The sequence below is a fragment of the Ixodes scapularis genome, unplaced genomic scaffold, assembly GCF_016920785.2.
Source record: "Ixodes scapularis isolate PalLabHiFi unplaced genomic scaffold, ASM1692078v2 PGA_scaffold3__209_contigs__length_174095766, whole genome shotgun sequence".
NCBI classification, from domain to species: Eukaryota; Metazoa; Arthropoda; class Arachnida; order Ixodida; family Ixodidae; genus Ixodes; species Ixodes scapularis.
In genome coordinates this window covers 44060237-44082809 of record NW_024609868.1, presented here as the reverse complement: position 1 = coordinate 44082809, position 22573 = coordinate 44060237, and the positions used below count along the sequence as shown (strand labels likewise).

General features: G+C 49.9%; 1 protein-coding gene across 1 annotated transcript in view; it reads left to right on the top strand.

The window, feature by feature from the left end:
- The window catches only part of LOC8024076 (high-affinity choline transporter 1), a 48293-nt gene that overhangs the window by 22616 nt on the left and 3104 nt on the right, over positions 1-22573 (top strand). Inside the window, exon 7 of the mRNA XM_029993205.2 lies at positions 17882-18114. Coding sequence (XP_029849065.2) covers positions 17882-18114 — 233 coding nt within the window. The remainder of the gene's footprint in view (positions 1-17881; positions 18115-22573) is intronic.

Below are 22573 nucleotides of genomic sequence, written 5' to 3'. Positions count from 1 at the left end.
CGCTTCGACGGTAATTCTTGCCGCAATGAATTCCACTAGGCTGCACCACTCCACAAAGCGGATACACAAGAAAACACCGAATCTGGGGTAAAGATAAACACCAAAAAAAAAAAAAATGTAATTCGGAAAAAAATACAAAAATGGATAAAGTCCGACAACACGAAACCCTAATTATAGGTTTTCCTAACTAGCTCGCCTGCATACTTTCGCTCTTTGCAAGGGCCGTTCGGCAGGGGGCGCGCTGGTGCAATACTTGTGGCGCCGCAACGCGGCGCGAGGTCGCCCTACTGCGGTGTTCGCCTGTCCCGTCGTGCTGCCAGTTGCAATGGCGAGCAGCAGCGCGTTGTAATTTTATTGCAACTTTCGTACTGTTGAAAAGCGCTTATTATTTCTGTAGGGAGGTAAACCTCCAGAAAGTGAGGTTGCTCATGTGCCAGGTCTCCGGGGTAGAGGAGATAATCAGAAGAACATTTGTCAACAGCGAAGTGCGTCTCGCAAATGCAAGGCAGCGTCTCCTAAAGCCGGGGTCATACTGCTTTTATGCCCATGTCCCACTAGAGCGACAGACAAAAACAAACGACAGCGACAAGCCTCAAACCAGAGTCTTTCGCGATTTTATAGGCTTTGTAGAATAAAAGAAGCTGTTGTAGAACCAGATTGGACAAACTGAATAACTGTTTATTAAAGGTACACACTGAAAGTTACATTGCTATAAAGACAGTTTCGAGCAGAAGACGCGTTAACCGCGTCTTTCCTTTAGGAGGACCCAACACAAAGAGACCGAGCCACACCCCGGCAACCCAGAAATTCCCCCGTTTCTCTCTCTCCTGGTCATAAAACACTACGCCGACCACGTAGACTAAACACTCTCCGAACACTCCCCGTCTTTAGGTCGGGTTTCCAAACTCTGTGCCCCCTCGCCGCGGCTCAAGTGATTTGTGGTATACGAGCCAGTAGACCGAGGTGGCGCGTGAAAACTCTATCCGCAACATCCTCCCCGCAGATGAGCTCAGCTCATCTCAAGTGGGTATAGACGCTGAACAGGGCGCCTGACCTCTGAGCCGTTACACAATTTTATCTTACAGGCTCGCACATTTCCGTCCCGACCTGGGAAACACTCCAGAATCCTGCCGGTTCTCCAAAACAATCGAGGAACGTGGTCGTCATGCACAATTACGACATCACCAGCATTGAGACCGCTGCTGGATTGAGGCCTACGAGCATGCGCACTTCGTAGGTTATACAGATATTCTTTAGCCCACCTGTTCCAAAACATATTCATCAATCGCTGGCGGTGTGACCATCTCCCAACCAACTCCGTTCGAGTGGATGTCACGTCTCCTCTTTTATGATGAGGTAATGTGGTTAGCCTCCTACCACAAAGGAAGTGAGCAGGAGTTAAGACATTTGGTTCGTTTGGTTCGGAGTAGACATACGTCATTGGTCGAGAGTTGATCACAGCCTCAACTTCCGTTAGTACAGTTGTGATCTGATCGACATCAAGCGCAGCTTTGCCGATGTTTCTTTTCAGACAGCTCTTAACCGATCCCACCATACGCTCCCAAAAACCACCCCACCATGGAGCTCTTTCAACGATAAACCTCCAAGTGATCCGGTGGGTGGTGCAGTAGTCTTTCAATTCGGAACTACATAACACATCGTACATCTGCTTTAGATCTTTAGCAGCTCGTTTGAAAGTCAGTGCATTATCTGAACACATCATTCGCGGCAACCCACGCCTTGACACAAAGCGTCTGAAAGCCATTAGAAAGGCGTTGGTAGACATATCCAGGACAAGTTCTAAATGTATCGCTCGCGTAACAGCACATGTGAATACAAGAATATATGCCTTGACACTGTTTGTTCCGGATTTCACGAACATCGGTCCAGCAAAGTCCACGCCACAGACCTCGAACGGTTCTGCCTTTGTCACGCGGTCTTCAGGCAGAGGGGCCGTCGGGGCGTTCATGGGCTTGAGCTTGAGTCGAAGACACATCTTACAGCGTCCGATCACTCGTTTTACGCACTGTCGCCCTCTCACAACCCAGTAGTGCTCCCGCAGTTCACACAGAGTAGCACTCACACCACCATGCAAAATGCGAACATGCGTGTGCTCAACGAGGAGCTCCGTGAAACGGTTGTCTCCCGGAAGTAGCACCGGAAACTTCGTCTCGTCGGGTGCCGAGACATTCTGCAGTCGAGTCTCAATGCGGATCACACCGTCTTCATCCAAGAAAGGGTGCAGGTCCCGGACACGCGAGCTCGACCGCAGGCGGTCACTGGCGACGAGGCTTGCTTTTTCTTCGCTGTAGCTCTCTCCCTGAACATGTTTCGTCCAGTATCTCTCTGCCTCCTCCAATTCATTGGTGGACAGAGATCCGCTGACTCTTGAACCCATGCCTTGCAAGTTTTTAATGAATCGCATGATCCACGCCGTCACCCTCATTGCCTTGAGCCATTTGCTGTAGTCTGTAAGTACGAGGAGAGGCCCTTGTACGGTTGTTTTGCTGAGCAGCACTGTGCTTTTGCCTCTTAGCTCTGCGACAGCATCCGGAACCTCGTCGTTCGTCTCTCTTCTTTGAGGCCAGAAATCTAGATCACGTGACAACCACTGCGGGCCCTGCCACCACACCTTGGAAAGGGTCAGGTTGGAGGCGGGTACTCCTCGGGTGAGCATGTCCGCGGGGTTGTCCTTTCCTGAACAGTGTCGCCACCGAAGGGGGTCGGTGTTGCTTTGGATCTCCACGACCCTGTTGCACACAAATGGCTTCCATTTGCTTGCCGATGCCTGAATCCTACTGAGGGTGATGGTAGAATCTGTCCAAAGGTGGCATTCCAGGTCAGGCAAATCCAATGTCTCAATCAAGAAAGCCATCAATCTTGATCCGATAAGAGCGCCGAGGAGCTCCAAACGTGGCAAAGTCATTTTCTTCAAAGGTGCAACACGTGCCTTGGACATCACAAGCCGTACGCTGGTGTTTCCGTTAGTGTCCTCGACTCGCATGTAGGCCACAGCTCCGTACGCCTGAATGCTTGCGTCCGTGAAAACATGGAGTTGTCTGGACTTAACTGCTCCCTCTGTCACCAAGAAGCATCTGTCGACCGAAAGAGAGCCAAGTTCAACAAGCTCGCCGCACCATGCAAGCCATTCCTCACGCAAATCATTTGGCAATGAGGTGTCCCAGTCGATTCCTTTCTCCCAAATATGCTGAAACAAAATTTTGGCTCGGATGCTGTATGGAGAGAGCAGTCCCAAAGGGTCGAAGAGCCTCGAAGTGGTCTGAAGAACGAACCTCTTCGTATCCATTCTTTCTTCGACGAAGTCTGACAGTGACTGTAAGTTCACCTGAAGATTGTCCTGTTCGGTGTCCCAAAGAATTCCCAGTACCTTTGTCAGACCTGACGATTCAGCACAAGTAGACGTTTCGTCCGCTGTCTTTTCAATGTGACACTTGAGTTCCCTTGAGCTCGTCGACCACTTTTGAAGCCTCAATCCCGCCTTGGCAAGTATTTCCGTGGAGTCATCGTAGAGTTTCTGCGCCTCTTCGTATGATGAGACACCCACAATCAGGTCGTCAACATAAAAACACCTTTCAAGGTGCATCGCCGTTGGCTTGGCTTCTCCCTCGACCGAACGCAGGTGATGCTGCAATGTCGCTGTCAAGAGAAAAGGGCTTGCAGTTGACCCGAAAGGAACTCTTGTCATTCGAAACTCTTGAATGGGAGGCAATTCTTCTCCAGGAACGGGAGGGCTGTCAAACCACAAAAAACGAAGAGCATCCCTGTCCTCAGGTCTGACGCTGATTTGAAAAAAAAGCCTTCTGAATGTCAGCTGTTAGTGCTATCCTGTGACAACGGAAGTTCACGAGGATCTTCAGCATGTCGTTGTTTAGATTAGGCCCTTTCTCCAGATGGTCGTTCAGCGAGAGCTCTCCTGTAGTGTGCGAAGACGCATCGAAAACCACTCGCAACTTTGTTGTGGCTGAAGCTTCTCGGATAACAGCTCTATGTGGCATGTAGTACACATTTGCCTTTTCGTTGGTTGCTTCCGTCACTTTCTCTGCGTGTCCGTCGTTTAGGTATTGCCTAATAGCAGAGTCGTACTTCAGAAGAAGTTCTTCGTCTCGAGCCAAGCGATGGCAGAGCCCTTGCAGTCTCTTCTCTGCCACCTTTCTGTTATTGCCGAGATCTCCTAGGTTCTGAGACTTCCAGGGAAGAGCAACTTGGTATCTTCCATCTGTCATTGTGATGGTTTCCTCAAAACCCCGTAATACAGACTCGTAGTGAGCAGAGTCGGTCGTTGAGTCCTTGATGCCGAGGCTTTCAAGTTCCCAGAACTGCCGCAGGGTCGAGCTTACTTCATCGTCGCCCGTTGCACCGGCTCTGAGCACGCACACGTTGCTGCTTGTTTGCTTTCGTCTTGAGTTCTTCGAGGTCACGGGACCCTGAAATGTCCATCCCATTGTTGTTTTCACGGCTGATAGACACCTGTTGTTTTCATCCCAGCATACTTCATGCTCCAACAGCTTTCCAAGCTGATCTGCTCCAACTAGAAGGCTGATTCCGCACTCTCTCTGAACGCCTGGGAAGACCAGCACATCCGCTAGATACTTTTTTTCTTTCGCGATTTTCTGCACGAAGTCATTGTCCATCGGTATCCGATCGATGTCTTTGCAAATGACCGGTACCTCAATCGCCTCGATCCTGTGCTTCTGATTGTCGTACTGACTTTGAAGTTCGATTTCGACCAATCTTCGCTCGTGCCTTTCGCTGTCCCGGACACTTCCGAATGCGTTAACGCTCAGATTCACTTTGCCAATCACCTTCAGTTTAAGCTTTCTTGACACATCTTCTCTGATGAAGGTTCTCTGATTGCCGCTATCAATGACGCCTCTAATGTAACAGCATTCATTTTTTGTCATGAGCCAGCCGCGGAACGTCTGCAAAAGCACATCATCGTTGTCATCACAACTTCCTTTTGTTTTTGAAGTTGTGTGAATACTCGTGCTATTCAATTCGTCTCTTCCGACCTCAGGCGTCTTTTTTGCATACCGCGGGTCGCACATCGTTGTGGCATGCCTGCCCTTACAGGTTTCGCATGTTATCTTGCGGCGGCAAGTTCTCGCGCGGTGTCCTCGTGTCGCGCATTTAAAACACCTGCCATCTTTAGACAAGCGCGTCATCTTTTCTCTGAGGCTCAGTTGATGTTTGCATTCTTCGGTTTTGTGCCCACTAGAATTACAGAAAAAGCAGTCATTTGAGACCAGCTTGCTGTGGAGAGCCATGGAGGTTGGAAGGACCTTTCCTTTTGGAGCTGAGCTTCGTTCTTTGTTTTTCTGAGCGAACACATCATGCCCGCTACGCTCTCTGCTTTCAACTTCGACCGACAGGAACTCCAAAATCTTCTTAAGCGTCCCCTCTGATGTCTCAGCTCCCACTGGGCCGTTATAGCTTCTGTGTCGATGGTAAGCTACAACTAGGTCACTGGGCATCGCCTTCAAGAGAACTTCACACATCATCGACGAGTAGGACGCCGAATGTACACCCAGTGAGGTCAACCCCCGAATGTGAGTCTGAACATGATCATGTAGCTTTCGCAATCCAACGACATCGTCTGGGGACCTCACCTGGTGCACCGTTCTAAGCTTGTTCAGATGCTCCTGCTCGATTTGGGTCTTATCTCCAAACCTCTTCTGTAGCAGCTCTATCACCTCGACGTAACCTTCCTCAGTTGCTACAAGTCCAGACAGGGCAGAGGCGGCCGTTCCGGTAAGTTGAGATCGCAAATAATGAAATGTCTCAACATTCGACAAGCTGCGATTATCGTGCACCGTCGCTCTGAATTGATCCCAAAATCCTTGCCATTTGCTGAGTTCTCCGTTGAAGGTGATCATTTGCAGCTTAGGCAATCTGGTACCGCTTCCGGTGGCTCTATCCCAATGCAGCGAGTCGTCTGTGCGCGACGTCATGGGGCCGTTCTTCAATCGGTCGATCTTAAGTTCCAACTGCGCCAGTGAGGCGATCGCCGCGTCCTCGTACTCCATCACGGCGTCGCACTCAACACTGAGCTCCTCGGCAGGCACTAAAGGCTCTAGTTCTTCATTTAGCTTCACGAGCTCGGTGTTGCTCAGTTTCAATCTTTGGTAAAGCACGCTAAGAGCCTCAACGTCTGGTTGAGGTGATGCCAAAGATGCTCTTACCTCGTTGACCAAACGAGTGTTCTGGGCTCTCCTCGATGCTCGTCGTACTTTCAGGCGATCCATGGTCTTGTTAATCCAATGGTCTCGTTAACACAACTTTCTTTATCTTCCCGGGTTTCGGCACCAAATTATGTTGTAGAACCAGATTGGACAAACTGAATAACTGTTTATTAAAGGTACACACTGAAAGTTACATTGCTATAAAGACAGTTTCGAGCAGAAGACGCGTTAACCGCGTCTTTCCTTTAGGAGGACCCAACACAAAGAGACCGAGCCACACCCCGGCAACCCAGACATTCCCCCGTTTCTCTCTCTCCTGGTCATAAAACACTACGCCGACCACGTAGACTAAACACTCTCCGAAAACTCCCCGTCTTTGGGTCGGGTTTCCAAACTCCGTGCCCCCTCGCCGCGGCTCAAGTGATTTGTGGTATACGAGCCAGTAGACCGAGGTGGCGCGTGAAAACTCTATCCGCAACAGAAGCTATGCTCAAACACGAGCATCATGCAAGCGAGGGTGTCTTTGGCGGACTTCCAATTGCTCGTGCTTACTTCGCGAGCACCGAACGACTAAACACTTGCCAAAGGTACCATCGCGAGCATGCTGCATGGGTTTGAGGCTTGTCGCTGTCTTATGTTTCTGTCTGTCGCTCTAGTGGGACACGGGCATAATACATCATACAAAAGACAGCTTTTTTTTTTTCGCCAGTTTTTTAGCCAGTTGCACTGGCCACATTTTTCATCTACAGCTGGGAGACAGCTGCGTTGCTCAGCTCGCACCCGGACGACCAGCGTAGTCTGGTTGAGCGGGCCAAGGCAGCAGCGGCCAGCACTGGAGCCCTGGACTAGGGGCCCCACCCACCTTCGGATATTTCCATATTATAATAAAAGTTTGCATCATCATCATCGTCACCCGTTGAGGCAGAGCAAGTTCTAGGCGGTATAAACATACACATAATCCAATTTTTGTTTTTTAAAGACAGGCTGCAAACAGACTTGAACGCAAGTCACCACGAGATCCGTGCTTCGAATGCCGCAGGGCAACGAGTTCAGGGAGAAGCCTGGCTCACGGCACTCGAACCACGGATATCGCGGTGACTGAAGTTTGCAGGCGGTCTTTTGTAATGATGTATAAGCAGTGTGACCCCGGTTTTAGACAACCGCCTCAAGATTAATGCTGTTTTCATTATGGTTTCGCTTGCTCTAAGGAGCCCGAGCCATTCGGAAAATAGATGAGGATGCTGTAGTGTTTAAATTGTCTTTTCGCGTACAGCTGCGCAGTTGCAAACACTCCTTGAACCCAGGCAAACGCTCTCGCAAAATCAGTCAGGGTTACCGGATGCATGCCGCAGCTGTTTTAATTCATGCGAACGAGGTCAATGACGAGACATGCGCAACAAGACCGCAAGAGGTCAATCCGCCCAAAAAAAAAAAAAACTGAAGCGAGACGTGAACGCAGCAACCACAGCTCATCTGTTCTCAAGTATTCTGAGCGAGTAGAATTAGAAAATTGAAGAAGTTTTACTGCACACCGCGACACCTTGTTGTGTTTGCGCAGATGTTCCGCTGCCGTCAAAACGCTAGAATCCCAAGTGACGTACGTGCGTCAGTCACAAGAAAAAAGAAAAAAAAAACACAGAAAATTATGCCTTTATGAGTAAACGAGTGATTGCTGATCAACTTGTATTCGCGCCAATTGCTGTCATCTTTATTGTTAAGTTTTGTTTAAGCTACCCCAGACTGGAAATTTTGAACACGAATTGCGGGCAACTACAAATAAGTTTTCTTGCTTAGACTTTTAGTTCTGTTTGCTCTTTAGGCATAGTTATACTTCATATATCTAGAGCCTCCGCAACAGGAAAAACCTTCCATAATATTCTCTCTCTTTCTCTCTCGCTCTCCTTTCTCTCTCTCTCTCTCTCTCTGCGTAAAATATGGTTAATTTTTAATTTGGTTATGTGCCTTGTCCTTGTCCCATTTTTGTTATTTTTCTTTTATGCCTAACATTACCAGCGCGCTCCACTTGGTCGATCCAGGAATGTACCTGCATAATTTTGAAGTTCCTTGAAAAGCAATTACGTTTCATATAAGCTAACTAAATCCCTTGAATAATATATACGTATATATATATATTTAGAAAGAAAAAAAACTAGAGTACAGCCATTGGTGTCTGTCGTGTTACCGAGTGCTATGTAAAGAAGAGCCGAGGCAAGAGGAACTAGAACACCGTCGGATTAATCCCTCGCTCCTGCACACCACTCGTCTTCTTTTTCTCCCCACACGCATCCCAGGCCGCGAGGCGCTTTATATGACACCTCCCCCTTTCGAAGCATTATTGTCTTTAGAGGTGTGGTGGGCGTGGTACACTCTCAAGAAGAAAGGGTGTAAAAGGGTGTATCGTTACACTCTTTGTCCCATATAATGTACCCCAAAACTTCAATTCGACGTACAGCGCCCTATAGTCGAACAGACGGTCCCAAATTTAACGAGGGGCTTGATAACGGTGCGATATAACTTTTTATACAGCTAAAGTACGTATCAAAGACAACATTAAAAAAACACCGAGTTTTTACAGTAAAGCAAAAAAAAAACGATTTTTTTTTTTTTTTTTTTTGTCAGTAACACGTACATTAGCTATTTTAATAAGTTGTACCGCACGCCTATCAAGCCCCTCGTACAATTTGGGGCCGTCTGTTCGACTATAGGGCGCTGTACGTCAAATTGAAGTTTTGGGACAAAGGGTGTAACGATACACCCTTTTACGCCCTTTTTTCTTGAGAGTGTAGCCTGCCGCTCCTTGTTACAGTTGCGGAGGTTGCGGTGCTTTGTTGCCCGACCGTCCGGTTGTGTACATCCGAAGTCGCGGGCTGCTGTTGCTCGACCGTCTGGTCGTCCACTTCCAAAAACGCGGGCAGCAGATGACGGCTTGTGCGTCTCGCTGTGCCTTCACTTGTTTCCACCACGTATGACTGCGGCATTCCCGCCTGGCGGTGCATCCTTCCTTGAAGGCCCATACGCACATTCGCGTTTGAGCGCGGTGCGTTCCGTAGCGGCAAGCGGGTGCGTTGCGTTGCGTTGACCGCTTGCGCCAAACTTGTACGCACAGTTGCGTTGACACGCAGTCAAGAGCCAATAAGAACGCGCTATCGTCGCTAGTGGCTCACCAATAGTAAGCGAAATCCAAGGCAACATGGCGGCGCACGGCGACAGCGTCGAAGTGTTCGATCTTGGGACAATCTCGCCGGCTTCCCCGACGTTTTGTCAAGCTTGAACCATCGCAGCCTTGGAAAATACAGTCCCCACCACTCCCCAAAACAAAAAAGCAAGCACTGCGACCGGCGAACCGGATACGTCTCGCCGAGTCGGCCGGGTGGGGCGAGCGAGCACGCCACTCCCTCTCCTCTTTCGGCTTCTGATTGGTCGAACGCACCCGAACGGAGCGCAACGCTTCGGAAAGTTGAGCGAATCTCTACTCGCTTGCGTCGCGCTACCGAGCGTTGCGGGAAGGCGCGCGTCGCTCCGCAAGCGACCGCGCCTGGCCGCAAGGACTCCGAAACGCACTCAAACGCGTTCAAACGCGAATGTGCGTATAGACCTTGAGAAGCTGCGCCCGCGCGTATCCACACCTCTGAGTGAGGAGGTATCGTACAGCGATCTCTTGTACGATGGCGTTGATTGTAGTACGAGGCTTCTCTTGTTTTTCGTTTGCCGTACTGTCGCCTATACTTGCGTACGTGGTGCCACCGAGGCGTCAGTGTATTTGGCGCAGTTGGAACAGTTGAACGTAACTTCCTCCCCATGAGGAATTCCGCTGGAGAGAGACCTTCTGGGCCTGGATTTCTGGGCCTGTGCTACATTGGGTGATTTGCTCAGAAGATTTTTGGCCGTTTGTACAGATCGTTCAGCCTCTCCATTACTTTGAGCAAGGGCGTGAAGTCACCAATTTGACTCCCCATTCATTCGCAAACCGCCGAAAGTCGTTCGATCGAAACGGAGGGCCATTATCTGAGTGTAGTACTTCTGGGCATTCATGTCTCGCGAATATCTGACTGAACACTTTTGTTATGTGTTCTGTGTTCGTTCGTGAAAGTTCTTCGAGCTCTATGAACTTCGAGTAGTAGTCAATGACTACTATGTACTTCTTTCCACTGAGTACGAAAATGTCTGTTCCGAGTTCCTGCCACGGGCGATCGGGTAAAGGAGTCTGAAGCAGAGGCTCTGTGGCTAGTCGTCGATGCTGAATGCAAGTTTTACACCGGCTGACGTAGTCCTGTATCTGTTTGCTGATTCCGGGCTACCACGCAGAATCTCTTGCTCGTGCTCTGCACCGAACGACCCCCTGATGTCCACAGTGAAGTCGCTCTAGTACTTCTTTTTGGAGGCTCCGTGGGATAACAAGCCTATTATTGCGCATTAGTAGGCCTTGTGTAGTGCCCAGCTCTGCAGAAAGGCTAGCAAATCCCTTCATACCCGTAGGAAGCGTTTCTCTTGCGTGCCTCTCTTTTTCGCAGTACGTCATTACCCTTGCCGTGCATGGGTCTTTCTTTAGTTCGGACCTCAATCTGTCCAAAAATGAAACAGACCCCGGGAGTAGGTCGACCGTGAGCATTTCATACTCTTGGACTAGCGCTTCCGTAGAGTCTATCGGGTGTTCCATCATTCGTAGAGGTTTCCTGGACAGCACATCTGCTGTGTACATGTGCTTGCACGGGACGTGTGATATCGTAAAGTCGTATTCAAAAATGCGCATTCGCAAACGCTGTAATTTTGGCGTCATCTCGTCTAGACGTTTCGTTGACAACAACGGTACCAATGGCTTGTGATCCGTCTCGACATGAAACCCCTGATCTACCAAGTAAGTGCGGAAATGTTCGCAAGCCCAAACGATCGCCAATGCTTCTTTTTCGACTTGCGCGTACTTCTGCTCCGTCGGAGTCAGTACCCTTGAAGCGTACGCTACTGGACGCCTGATGCCGTCCTCATGCTCCTGGAGTAGCACCGCTCCAAGTCCATACGATGAAGCATCAGCTGATAGTGTCCGGTGCAAGTTTGGGTCGTAGAACGTGAGGATTGGAGTCTTGCCCAACAAGTATTTGATCCTTTGAAATGCTTGTTCTTGGGCTTCACTCCAGAGCCAACTTGCATCTCCTTTCAGAAGATCTCGGAGTGGCTTGGTTTCCTCCGCTGTGTTCGGTAGAAATTTGCCGAGGTGGTTCACCATCCCCAGGAATGACCGTAGCTCAACCAAGTTTGCGGGAGCTTCTATCTTGGCCATGGCCTCAGTGGTCAGGCGCAATACCTTTTCTGTCTATTATGTGCCCTAGAAACTTGATGCCGCCTTTGCCGAACTCGCACTTGTTCGTGTGTAAGGTCACCCCAGCTTCAAGGAGGCGGCGGAGTGTAAGTTCAAGATTTCGGTCATGTTCAAGCTTGTTTCGTCCAAAAATTAAAATGTCATCCATGTGACACACTTGGCCCTGGATTCCTTCGAGAATCCGCAGCATTTCGCGCTGAGAGAATTCTGGCGCTGTTCCTCTCCCGAACGGGAGTCGCTTGAACTGGAACCGTCCCACTGGTGTAATAAATGTCATCAGCTCTCTTGACTCTGGAGCTAGTGGTGCCTGCCAATATCCTGCATTCGCATCCAGCTTGCTGAAGACCGTCGCTCCTGCGAGTTTGGCTAGGTTTTCCTCCACCGTCGGCATGATGATTCGTTCCCGTACAATCTGTTGGTTTAACTGCGTTATAGTCCACACAGATCCGGAGAGCTCCATCTTGCTTCTTGGCCACCACCATGGGTGAGCACCAGACTGTGGCATGTTCCACCTTCTCGATGACGTCCATCTCTTGCATTCTTTTCAATTCCAGCTCTACACTGGGCAGAAGTGCGATGGGCACTCGTCGTAGGTACGTGATGGCGAAAGGCTCTCGCATCTGGGTGAAGGGAGATCGTATAAAGTACTTTCATCTTCCCCAGTCCCTGGAACAGAGACGGGCATTTGATAAGTACGCGATCACACTCCAGATGGTTGTCAGCCTTGATTTCATTCAGGCTTGGCAGCACTTGCAGAGCCTGAATCGCCGGGAGACCGAGTAAGGGATGTCGGAGTCTTTCCAATATGTAGACAGTTTCTCTCGTTGTTCTGCCGTTCCAAGTTATCGTCGCCTGAAACTCCCCGAATGTTGTCAACGGCGAGTCTCCTGCCCCCCGAAGATCTTCTCCGGCTGGCTCTATAGCTTTGCCATCTCTCCGACCTTGTACTCGGTATGAGGAATGGCGGTAACGTCCGCCTTAGTGTCCACCTTGAATGTGATCTCCTGGTTGTTGACTTTCGCCTTGATGTACCAGGGATCTCCGCTATCTGCGTGTACCAGTGCGCCCAGGAACACTTCGTTGAGACCTGGTTTGTGCACTTGTGACCTGTGAGATCCTGATGCAAGCTTGGAGATGCATACGCTTTCAAAGTGTCCTACCTTCTTGCAAGCGTTGCATTTCTTGTCTCTTGCGGCGCATGGTGTTTTTTCATGTTTGCTCAAACCGCCACACCATCGGCATTTCCACGCCGCACTGTTAGAATCTTTTTGCCGATTAGATGTCCCCCGAGCGCGTGTGTCTTTTTTCTTGCCGTTATCTTTTGGGTATCTGTTTCAATGCTCTTCGATTTCCCTGAACTCCGTCTTATCGCTGTGAAGCTCCGCTTGCTGTCGTTTCACTGTCTCGAAAGATCGTGCTGACGCTGTCGCACATTGAAGCGTGAGCTTGGCGTCGAGCTGGAGCTTTTCGCTCAGCTTGCTGCCTTGGAGACCTACGACGATACGATCACGGATCAGCTCCTCGCGAAGTAGTCCATAGTCGCAGGAGTCCGCTAACTGTGTAAGGCCGTGATGAAGGCCTCCACTGTCTCGTGTGGTTCTTGCTTCCTCGTGTTAAATTTCGCTCTTTCAAAGATGACGTTTACGCGTCATCTTTGAAGCCGTCACTGTTCCAGCTCAAGGAGCCGGCCAGGTGGAGGATTTCGCTGTTCTTGTTACGTCTTCTCCTGTGGTGCTTCTAGCTTTCTCGGATACGATATTTACCGGTTGCCGAATCCCACCACTGCCACCATGTCGTGTTACCAAGTGCTATGTAAAGAAGAGCCAAGGCAAGAGGAACTAGAACACCGTCGGATTTATCCCTCGCTCCTGCACACCACTCGTTGTACAGTAGCGCCACTAACCTAGAGGGCGCCACGTGTTTGTTAAGTGGGTTATAAATAAAACCGCCGGGAGCGAGCTGCTTCTTCTTCGTCACCGGCTCTCGGATTCTGCGTGTCGTGTTCCACTACATGGTGTTCCCCTACATGGTGTCAGAACTAATGGCGAATTCCACTGGTCGTTTTGGAGCGCGCCGGGGTCGACTTTTCTGGAGCGAGCCTATTTCACTGGGCGATCGGGATTGAGACCGACATGTTTCACTGGTCGTTTTGGATTAGCTCCTGCTCCAGATCTCGATCTGGATCCGATGGCGAATTCCACTGGGTGTTTTGGAGCGCGCCGGGATCAGTTGACCAGATCCGAAATGGAGCTCACAATCCGAACGGGGTCGCGCCGGCGATGGATCCCCCGTGGAACATGACCACTGCTCTGGGATCGGCATTTGCCTTCATGTCATTCAACTGCCGGGGAATCCTCTTTCTGTGGCCGCCGCGGTCGTTTCGAAGACGTTTTCGCAATCGCGGCGCTAACACGTGTTCGACGCACGAGCGGCAGGAATGGCTCAGGAGCTTCTAGCAAAGATTGCCGGAATGCCCGTAGCGCGGCAAATACCTTCTCTTCTCCTTCCTGGAAAACGAACCGACTGTCGAGGCAAGGGGTAAGCAAGCGGCCATTACCATTTCTTCTCTGAGGCGAGATCAGGCGAGATGCCCGCGAGAAAGGAAGTCACGTGTGTGCGCCGAGGGCTGACCCGGCTGGCTTCCGGTTGAATCCGCCAAAATCGGGGGAGCGACTTTTCTCGGATCCAGATCGAGATCTGGAGCGGGAGGTAATCCAAAACGACCAGTGGAATACGTTCGTCTCGATTCCGATCGCCCAGTGAAATAGGCTCGCTCCGGAAAAGTCGATCCCGGCGATCTTCAAAACGGCTCGTGGAATTCGCCACGAGAAAAGTCGCTCCCACGATTTCGGCAGATTTAACCGGAAGCCAGCCGGGCCAGCCCTCGGCGCACACACGTGACTTCTTTTCTCGTGGGGCATCTCGCCTCAGAAGAAGAAGAAGCACGTCGCGGGCTGGGCTCCTAGATTGTCTTGACATCAGAAGAATTCGTAATGGCCGCTTGCTTACCCATTGGCTCGACAGCGGGTTCGTTTTCGAGTAAGGAGAAGAGAAGGTATTTGCCGCGCAACGGGCATTCCGGCAATCTTTGCTAGAAGCGCCTGAGCCATTCCTGCCACTCGTGCGTCGAACACGTGTTAGCGCCGCGTAGCGAAGACGTCTTCGAAACGACCGCGGCGGCCGCGAAAAGGGGATTCCCGGGCAGTTGAATGACGGGAAGGTGGGAAGGTATCCGCCGATCCCGGAGCAGTGGTCATGTTCCACTGGGGATCCTAGGCGGCGCGACCCCGTTCGGATCTTGTGCTCCAATCCGGATCTGGTCGACTGATCCCGGCGCGCTCCAAAACGCCCAGTGGAATTCGCCATAAGTTATCAGACCGACTCTGCCGAAACTCGAAGTTGACGCTCGAGGAAGCTCTAGTTCTGGTGCGTCAGCATGAAGATTCTGAAACAGAACGAAAACTCCGAGAGTCAGCGGTATCATCGGGGACCACTGCGCTGAACATCGATGCGACTAAGGTGAAAGACACCGCCCGCCAGACATCCTCGCTACAGGCGAGAATGTCTGGGTCACGGACGTCCAGTGCGGTGCCAAGGTTCTGAGCGAAACACAGCGACCACGTTCTTACGTGGTGGAGACACCCTGAGGAGTTCTGCAGCGGAACCGGAAGCATCTGGTGCCGTACAAGCCTCCAGTGGCGCCTGTTCCAGAACCTCCTGATCTATGGGAGTCGGACGAGTCACTTGCTTATAGACCTCTTGGTCTGCAGTAGGGAGGCTGTAGTGAGGGTGGGCGCAACTCAAAACCTGGAGAGCGTTTGCAATTTAATGGCGGCGCCTGAGGGAGAGGATTCGAGAAAGGATATGCGCCAGTGTTGCCTGCACAAAAGCAGGCGCCCGCTCTGTTGCAACTCTGTTGCTCCATGCGCCTTTCCTCCTCTCGCCTCCCATTGCAAGCAACGAGCGCCTTGGCGCAGCCTCTCTCGCTTCCTTCTCGCTCCGAGAATTGCAAACGTCGAGCGGAGAAAGCAAAGTTGCCAGACAAGCAGCAACGTCCAAGATGGCGGAATTTACCATTTTTCGCGTTAAAAAAATACTTAACCTATCGCAACAAAACTGGTGGCTATGGAAAAGTAATCATTTATACCTTGTGTAAATTATTCAAGCACCTTAATGGGCTTTTGTGACCCGAGTTAGGAAAGAAAACGACCCTTTGCCCCATAGACTCCTAGCAAAATTTAGCAATTAAATGGCGTCCATGTCCCGTGATCGCCGATCTAGCAGTTGCACCCACCCTCACTTGAGCTTCCCTAGTCTGCAGCAGCGGACTCTCAGTCGTCCAGCGACCCCTGACGTCGTCAGTCAGAGACCCTTGGGTCCTGAGTCTGAAGTAGTTCAGAGGTCTCGATTTGGTCGGGCGATAGTCCGCCTCAAAAGACTCAACCTATAACTACGGTCTGTGTTACGAGAGGAGATGTACTCTTTCCAACGTTGTGGTGTTGTGGTGTTGATGTGGTGTTGGGAAGAGTTGATGGTTTTAGTGTTTTAGGTTTTAAGCGTCACCGGTATCTTCGGTCTTTGTTAGAAGGAGAGATGTACAGTAGCGCCACTAACCTAGAGGGCGCCACGTGTTTGTTAAGTGGGTTATAAATAAAACCGCCGGGAGCGAGCTGCTTCTTCTTCGTCACCGGCTCTCGGACCCTGCGTGTCGTGTTCCACTACATGGTGTTCCACTACACTCGTCTTCTTCTTTTTCTCCCCACACGCATCCCAGACCGCGAGGCGCTTTATATGACAGTGTTAATTTCTTTTCAGCTGTGCGATCAAGTCAGTAGCAATGAGGACTACGATTGTCTGCTTCATTTTACTTCTTACGTCTTTGGCTGCTTATTCACTTCAAGAGCGGCAAGAGCGCTTTACCAACTGAGCTAACCAGGAGTTAGACGTCAGTATAGAGCAAACCCGTTTTAGCAGCTGCCACCAGTCTAACACCAACAAGTCTGAACGGCCAGCATTTCAAAGTTATGATGATAATGCAATTAATGCAAAGGTGCAAGCGAGCTGGACAAAAATAAGGCTAATAATTCCTGGATAAGTGATTACTATCTATTAGTTCCACTAGGAATGAGAGGTCCCTGGTTCGATACCAGGACCAGGCAGATTTTTTTTCAGTTTCGCATCAGTCACCTAGCTGTGTTTAGAGATTTGTCTGTTCTCTGTTTCCCTTGTTTCCATTCTCTGGGAATTATTATCCTTATTCTTGTCCAGCTCGCTTGCAACTTTCCATTAATTGCATTAGCATGATAACCTTAAAATGAAGGCCATTCATCCTTGTCGGTGTTAGACTGGTGGAAGCTGATAAAACCAGTTTTTTTCTACTGATGGCTAACTCCTGGTTAGCTCAGTTGGTAGAGTGCTCCACTGGAAATGGATAGGTCCCTGATTCGATACCAGGACCACTCGGATCTTTTTCAGTCGCACACCACTCACCTAGCTTTGTTGGAGATTTGTGTTTGTCCTTTATCCCCTTGTTCCCCTTCTCCGGGAATTATTGTTGTTCTTAATGTCCTGCTCGCTTCGACCTTTGCATTAATTGCATTATCGTGATAACTTTTAAATGCAGGCCGTTCACCCTTGTTGGTGTTAGACTGGTGGCAGCTGATAAACCCGTTTGCTCTACTGACGTCTAACTCGTGGTTAGCTCAGTCGGTAGTGTGTTCCACTGGAAATGGAGAGGTCCCTGCTTCGATACCAGGACCAGGCGAAATTTTTGAGTCTCGCGCCAGTCACCTATTTGTGTTTGAGATTTATGTTTGTCCATTGTCTCCCTTGTTCTTCTTCTCCAGGGATTATCGTTATTTTTGTCCAGCTCGCTTGCACCTATGCATTAATGGCATTATCATCGCTTCTTCTTGTGTTTTGTAAGGCGTGAAAGAGCGTCACCCGGCATGAACTCTTGGCACTGTGCTGCGACAGCACTTGTTACCGGCTGTTTCTTCTGTATTTTACCTGGGTGCGAGTGCTGTCGGTATTTGGTACCACTAGAAAGGACATCTCTCTATAAGGAGGACATCGAGGCACCCTAAAACTTCAGTCAGATTGCTCATATGCGTCATACTGAATACGCAGTGCTTGCTGCAGACCCTCGAGCATATTCGAACATGTATAAAGACAGTCGTGACAGGAGCTTCGTACATGAAATAAACAGGCAGTGTATGCTGCAAACTATTTTGTATAACTGCGGCTTGGAAAGGACATTGAAGGCACCTGTGTCACTCACAGGGTCGATCGGTTTGCCCCAGTGCTTGCTTCGGCGCGTTTATCCCCAGGCATGTGTGGCTTCTCAAAGACAATAATTCTGGCGCAGACTGGGACGCGACAACGTACGGGGACGACCACGGTAGCCGGAGCCCCCTGGGAGACAATTCGCAGAGCTCGTTCCTGCTGCCGCTAACGCTGCACTACTTCACGCCGGCCGCAGTCTCGTCCCTGGGCCAAGGGGCCGTGGCCGCGGCCGCCATGTCGTCCATCGACTCGACTCTGCTCAGCATGAGCACGCTCTTCACCAGAAACATCTACGTGGCGCTGCTGAGGCCACAGGTGAGCTACGTGGTCGGGTCGGGCACCGTGCAGCGTTGCATCGGCTGCTTACGGATTTTGCACAAGGGCGCAGCCATCTTGAATGACGTCACTCCTGGTACGCGTTAAAACATCGTTCTGATTTTTCCACGCCGCTGAAAGGTGTTCACAAACAATGCGTGATTGTCAAAAATTGTTTTTTGGCCTAACCTATATTTTTCGCATATTCCAGGTTGAACTACGTACTGTATTATTTTTGTCCCGCATACTAGATACGGAACCCACGTGACTGAGAGCGAGAGGAGACGAAAAATACCTATAGACCTTTCTTGATATTTCGAAATTAGATTATGTACGGCCGCCTTTTGCTGGTCATGCACTGTGAGCACACACTGGACACGAGCGCTTCGTAAGCATTCGTATACACTGATCGAAACGCATTCCACACGAGTGATGCGTCAGTGCTCGACGCGAACTTGGAGCCAATGACGGCCCTCACGCTGGAAGCGATGAGACCAACTAACGGCGGCTGCGCATAATCTATGCATCATTCCACCATTTCGGAAAGGGTGCATTGGTCAACGGCGGATGGTCGTGCTGTTGGTGATGTGCCCAGGTATGGGCTACTTTCACATAAATCTCTTTTCACTTGTTGCGATTCTGCAATGCGTTTTTTTTTTTTTTTTTTTTTTTAAATCTTGTGCGGCAGAACGCGCGTTGGCACAGCACGCCCTTCATATGCCGTCCACGTTTCTTTTTTTTTTTCTTTTTTTTTCGTTTTGCACGAGTGTTATTAAATCGAAGAAACAAATCAATGATTTTTAAAAAAAAAGACAAAAAACTCGCACCTAGTGAAACCGGTTCTTGCGTACGTACTTTGGCGTATAGTTGAACCAAATTTAATTTAAGAAGTAACAGTCGCGCCATTATTATTATTTTTTTTTTGCGAATACACAAAAAAGTGTGTAGTCCTCCCCACAGCACGCTGTCCGTCGTTTAGAAAAGCGAGTAATACACGCAATGTGCACGCACCATGCGCATGATCGCTATGGCGCCTGCCAGAAGCCTCCTCTGGAACGGTAACACGTACTGGATCGCAGTTCGGCAAGCGGCGCTTGCAACTGCGGCGAGCCAGAAAAGGATTAATGCGGCGGAGAGGTCTTTCGTTTGTTCAAGCGCGAGCTTCCCGCCTTCGGTAACACCTGGGCATCCCGTGAACTTGAAACGTGCACCTGCAGCCCAAGCACGACGGAAGGCAACGAGTGCGTGCTGGAGGCGGGGCATCTGAAAGAGACGCCCTGTGCATGTGACTCTCAGAAAGAAGAAGTACAACGTAGACTCTAACCAATTTCTTCAATGTGCCCGACGTTTCGAAGCCAGCTCGGCTCCTTGTTCACGGGTGACTGTATATGGGCCCAAGGGTAGCAACCTATCGTCGTTTTCTTCTCTTCTCTCTTAGCTTTGTTTTCTTCTTCTGTTCCTGTGTGTGGCGCATTTTAGCCCGTGTATATAGCTGCTTGGAAGCGTTCCGGTGGATCGGTTCAGGTTGTTGCTTGTATTTTGTATGTGCCAAGATTCTATTAAGGGCCGCTTTCTCCAGTTTCTTTCTGTGTCGAGGATGGAGCTGCTGTCAAAGCCAATGGCGTGGCCGGTCTTCTGAGCATGTTCCGCCAGCGCGCTGCCTTGGTTGTCATTCTTCTTAACATCATACTTATGTCTATGCAGACGTTCGGGAAAGTTCTTCGTTTCCCCCACATAAGAGGCGTCGCATTCGGCACAAGGAATTTGGTAAATCAGGCCTTGAGCTTTTTCTTTTGGTGGACGATCCTTTGGAAGAGGAAGAAAATGGCCCAGAGTTGAGACAGGTTTATGCGTAACTGCAATGCCGTACGGTCTCAAAACGCGGGCAAGGACCTCGCTCGTGCCATGGAGGTACGGGACACACATGCGGCTGGAGGTGTTTTTGTTCTTGGATGTAGGAGGGTGACGAAGTTGTTTGTATATTTTGTTGATAAATCTCGTAGGGTAGTTGTTTTTCCGAAGGTCTCGCTTTATAATATCGACTTCCATCTTAAGTGACTTCTTTGTTGAGCAGACCGTGAGGGCGCGTCGAAAGAGCGTCGACACTACAGAGGATTTGTGAGCCGTAGGGTGGTCTGACGAGTAGTTTAGGTAGCGACCGGTGTGCGTTGCTTTCCTGTATACTTGGAAGGATAAATGGTTCCCTGTTTTTTCCACTGCCACATCCAGAAATGGAAGGCACCCGTTAGACTCTTGTTCAACCGTGAATTGAATGTCTGGATGGATAGAATTGAGATGTTTGTGAAAGCGATCGACTTCGCTGGACTTGGCAACACAGAAGCAATCATCCACGTAACGTAGAAACAGAGTCGGTGTGGGAGAAAATGTGCTTAAGGCTTTTTGCTCGATGGCTTCCATTGTGAGGTTGGCGACAGTGACGGACACCGCGGCACCCATGGCTGTGCCACTACTTTGCTTGTAGTAGCGACCAGCGAAAGAAAAGTAGGTATTTGTCAGGCACAGCTCTAGTAGCCGACATATCTCATTCACCGAGAGGTGTGTTCTTTCAGGTAGAGTCGTGTCGGCCTTGAGTGCAGTTCTGACAACAGACACCGCGAGTCGAATGGGAATACTCGTGAAGAGAGATACCACACCAAATGAAACAAGGCACTCGTCGTCGTTCAATTGCAGGTCCGAAGCGAGTTCGATGAAGTGGGCAGTGTTCTCGACATGTGTGTTGGTCTTCCCCATGAGCGGAAGAAACAGACGATGGAGATAGTTTGACAGCGCTCGTAATGGCGACGTTGTAAAGTCAACTATGGGACGAAGCGGAATGCCACACTTGTGTATTTTTGGTAAGCCGTAGAACGCAGGAGTCGATCCGTTTCGGCAGATAAGACTAAGGTAGAGAGCCCGAAACTCCGGATATTTGTTGAAGACGGCGTAAAGCGCTTTGTTTAAGATTCCTTGAATTTTTGATGTCGGGTCTTTCGGTAGCATCATGTACGCTTTGGTGTTCAGAAGTGCGTGCACCTTCTCCTCATAGTCTGTACGGTCCATCACCACTGTGACATTCCCTTTGTCAGCTGGAAGAATTACGATGCTGTTGTCTTCCTTTAGCTTCCTGAGGGCGGACTTTTCTTCTGTGCTATAGTTAAAATGCCTCCTTTGGTTTACTTTTGAAAGTACGCCGATGGCTTTCAAGCGAGCTTCTTCGCGGATGCAAGTGTCTAGTTTGTGTAAACCCTCCTCAACGGAAGCTGCCATAAGTGCGAGAGGAGGATGAACAGTAGTGAAGTTAAACTTCTTTCCCTTCGCCAAAACCAGTGTCTCGGTTGGGGAGAGTACCTTCGAAGAGAGGTTTTTGACGAAACCCTTGTTCAAAGTTTGGGGGGTGTTGGGCCGACCTTGGAGAGAGACAAGCTTCTTCTCGTGTTCCAGCCCTTTCCTCAAGGCGGCCGAGGAAGCAGCAGACTTAGCAAAATCATTGATGGCCGGAAAAACCTCAGGCACATGGAGGCATTTTAACTATAGCACAGAAGAAAAGTCCGCCCTCAGGAAGCTAAAGGAAGACAACATCATCGTAATTCTTCCAGCTGACAAAGGGAATGTCACAGTGGTGATGGACCGTACAGACTATGAGGAGAAGGTGCACGCACTTCTGAACACCAAAGCGTACATGATGCTACCGAAAGACCCGACATCAAAAATTCAAGGAATCTTAAATAAAGCGCTTTACGCCGTCTTCAACAAATATCCGGAGTTTCGGGCTCTCTACCTTAGCCTTATCTGCCGAAACGGATCGACTCCGGCGTTCTACGGCTTACCAAAAATACACAAGTGTGGCATTCCGCTTCGTCCCATAGTTGACTTTACAACGTCGCCATTACGAGCGCTGTCAAACTATCTCCATCGTCTGTTTCTTCCGCTCATGGGGAAGACCAACACACATGTCGAGAACACTGCCCACTTCATCGAACTCGCTTCGGACCTGCAATTGAACGACGACGAGTGCCTTGTTTCATTTGATGTGGTATCTCTCTTCACGAGTATTCCCATTCGACTCGCGGTGTCTGTTGTCAGAACTGCACTCAAGGCCGACACGACTCTACCTGAAAGAACACACCTCTCGGTGAATGAGATATGTCGGCTACTAGAGCTGTGCCTGACAAATACCTACTTTTCTTTCGCTGGTCGCTACTACAAGCAAAGTAGTGGCACAGCCATGGGTGCCGCGGTGTCCGTCACTGTCGCCAACCTCACAATGGAAGCCATCGAGCAAAAAGCCTTAAGCACATTTTCTCCCACACCGACTCTGTTTCTACGTTACGTGGATGATTGCTTCTGTGTTGCCAAGTCCAGCGAAGTCGATCGCTTTCACAAACATCTCAATTCTATCCATCCAGACATTCAATTCACGGTTGAACAAGAGTCTAACGGGTGCCTTCCATTTCTGGAT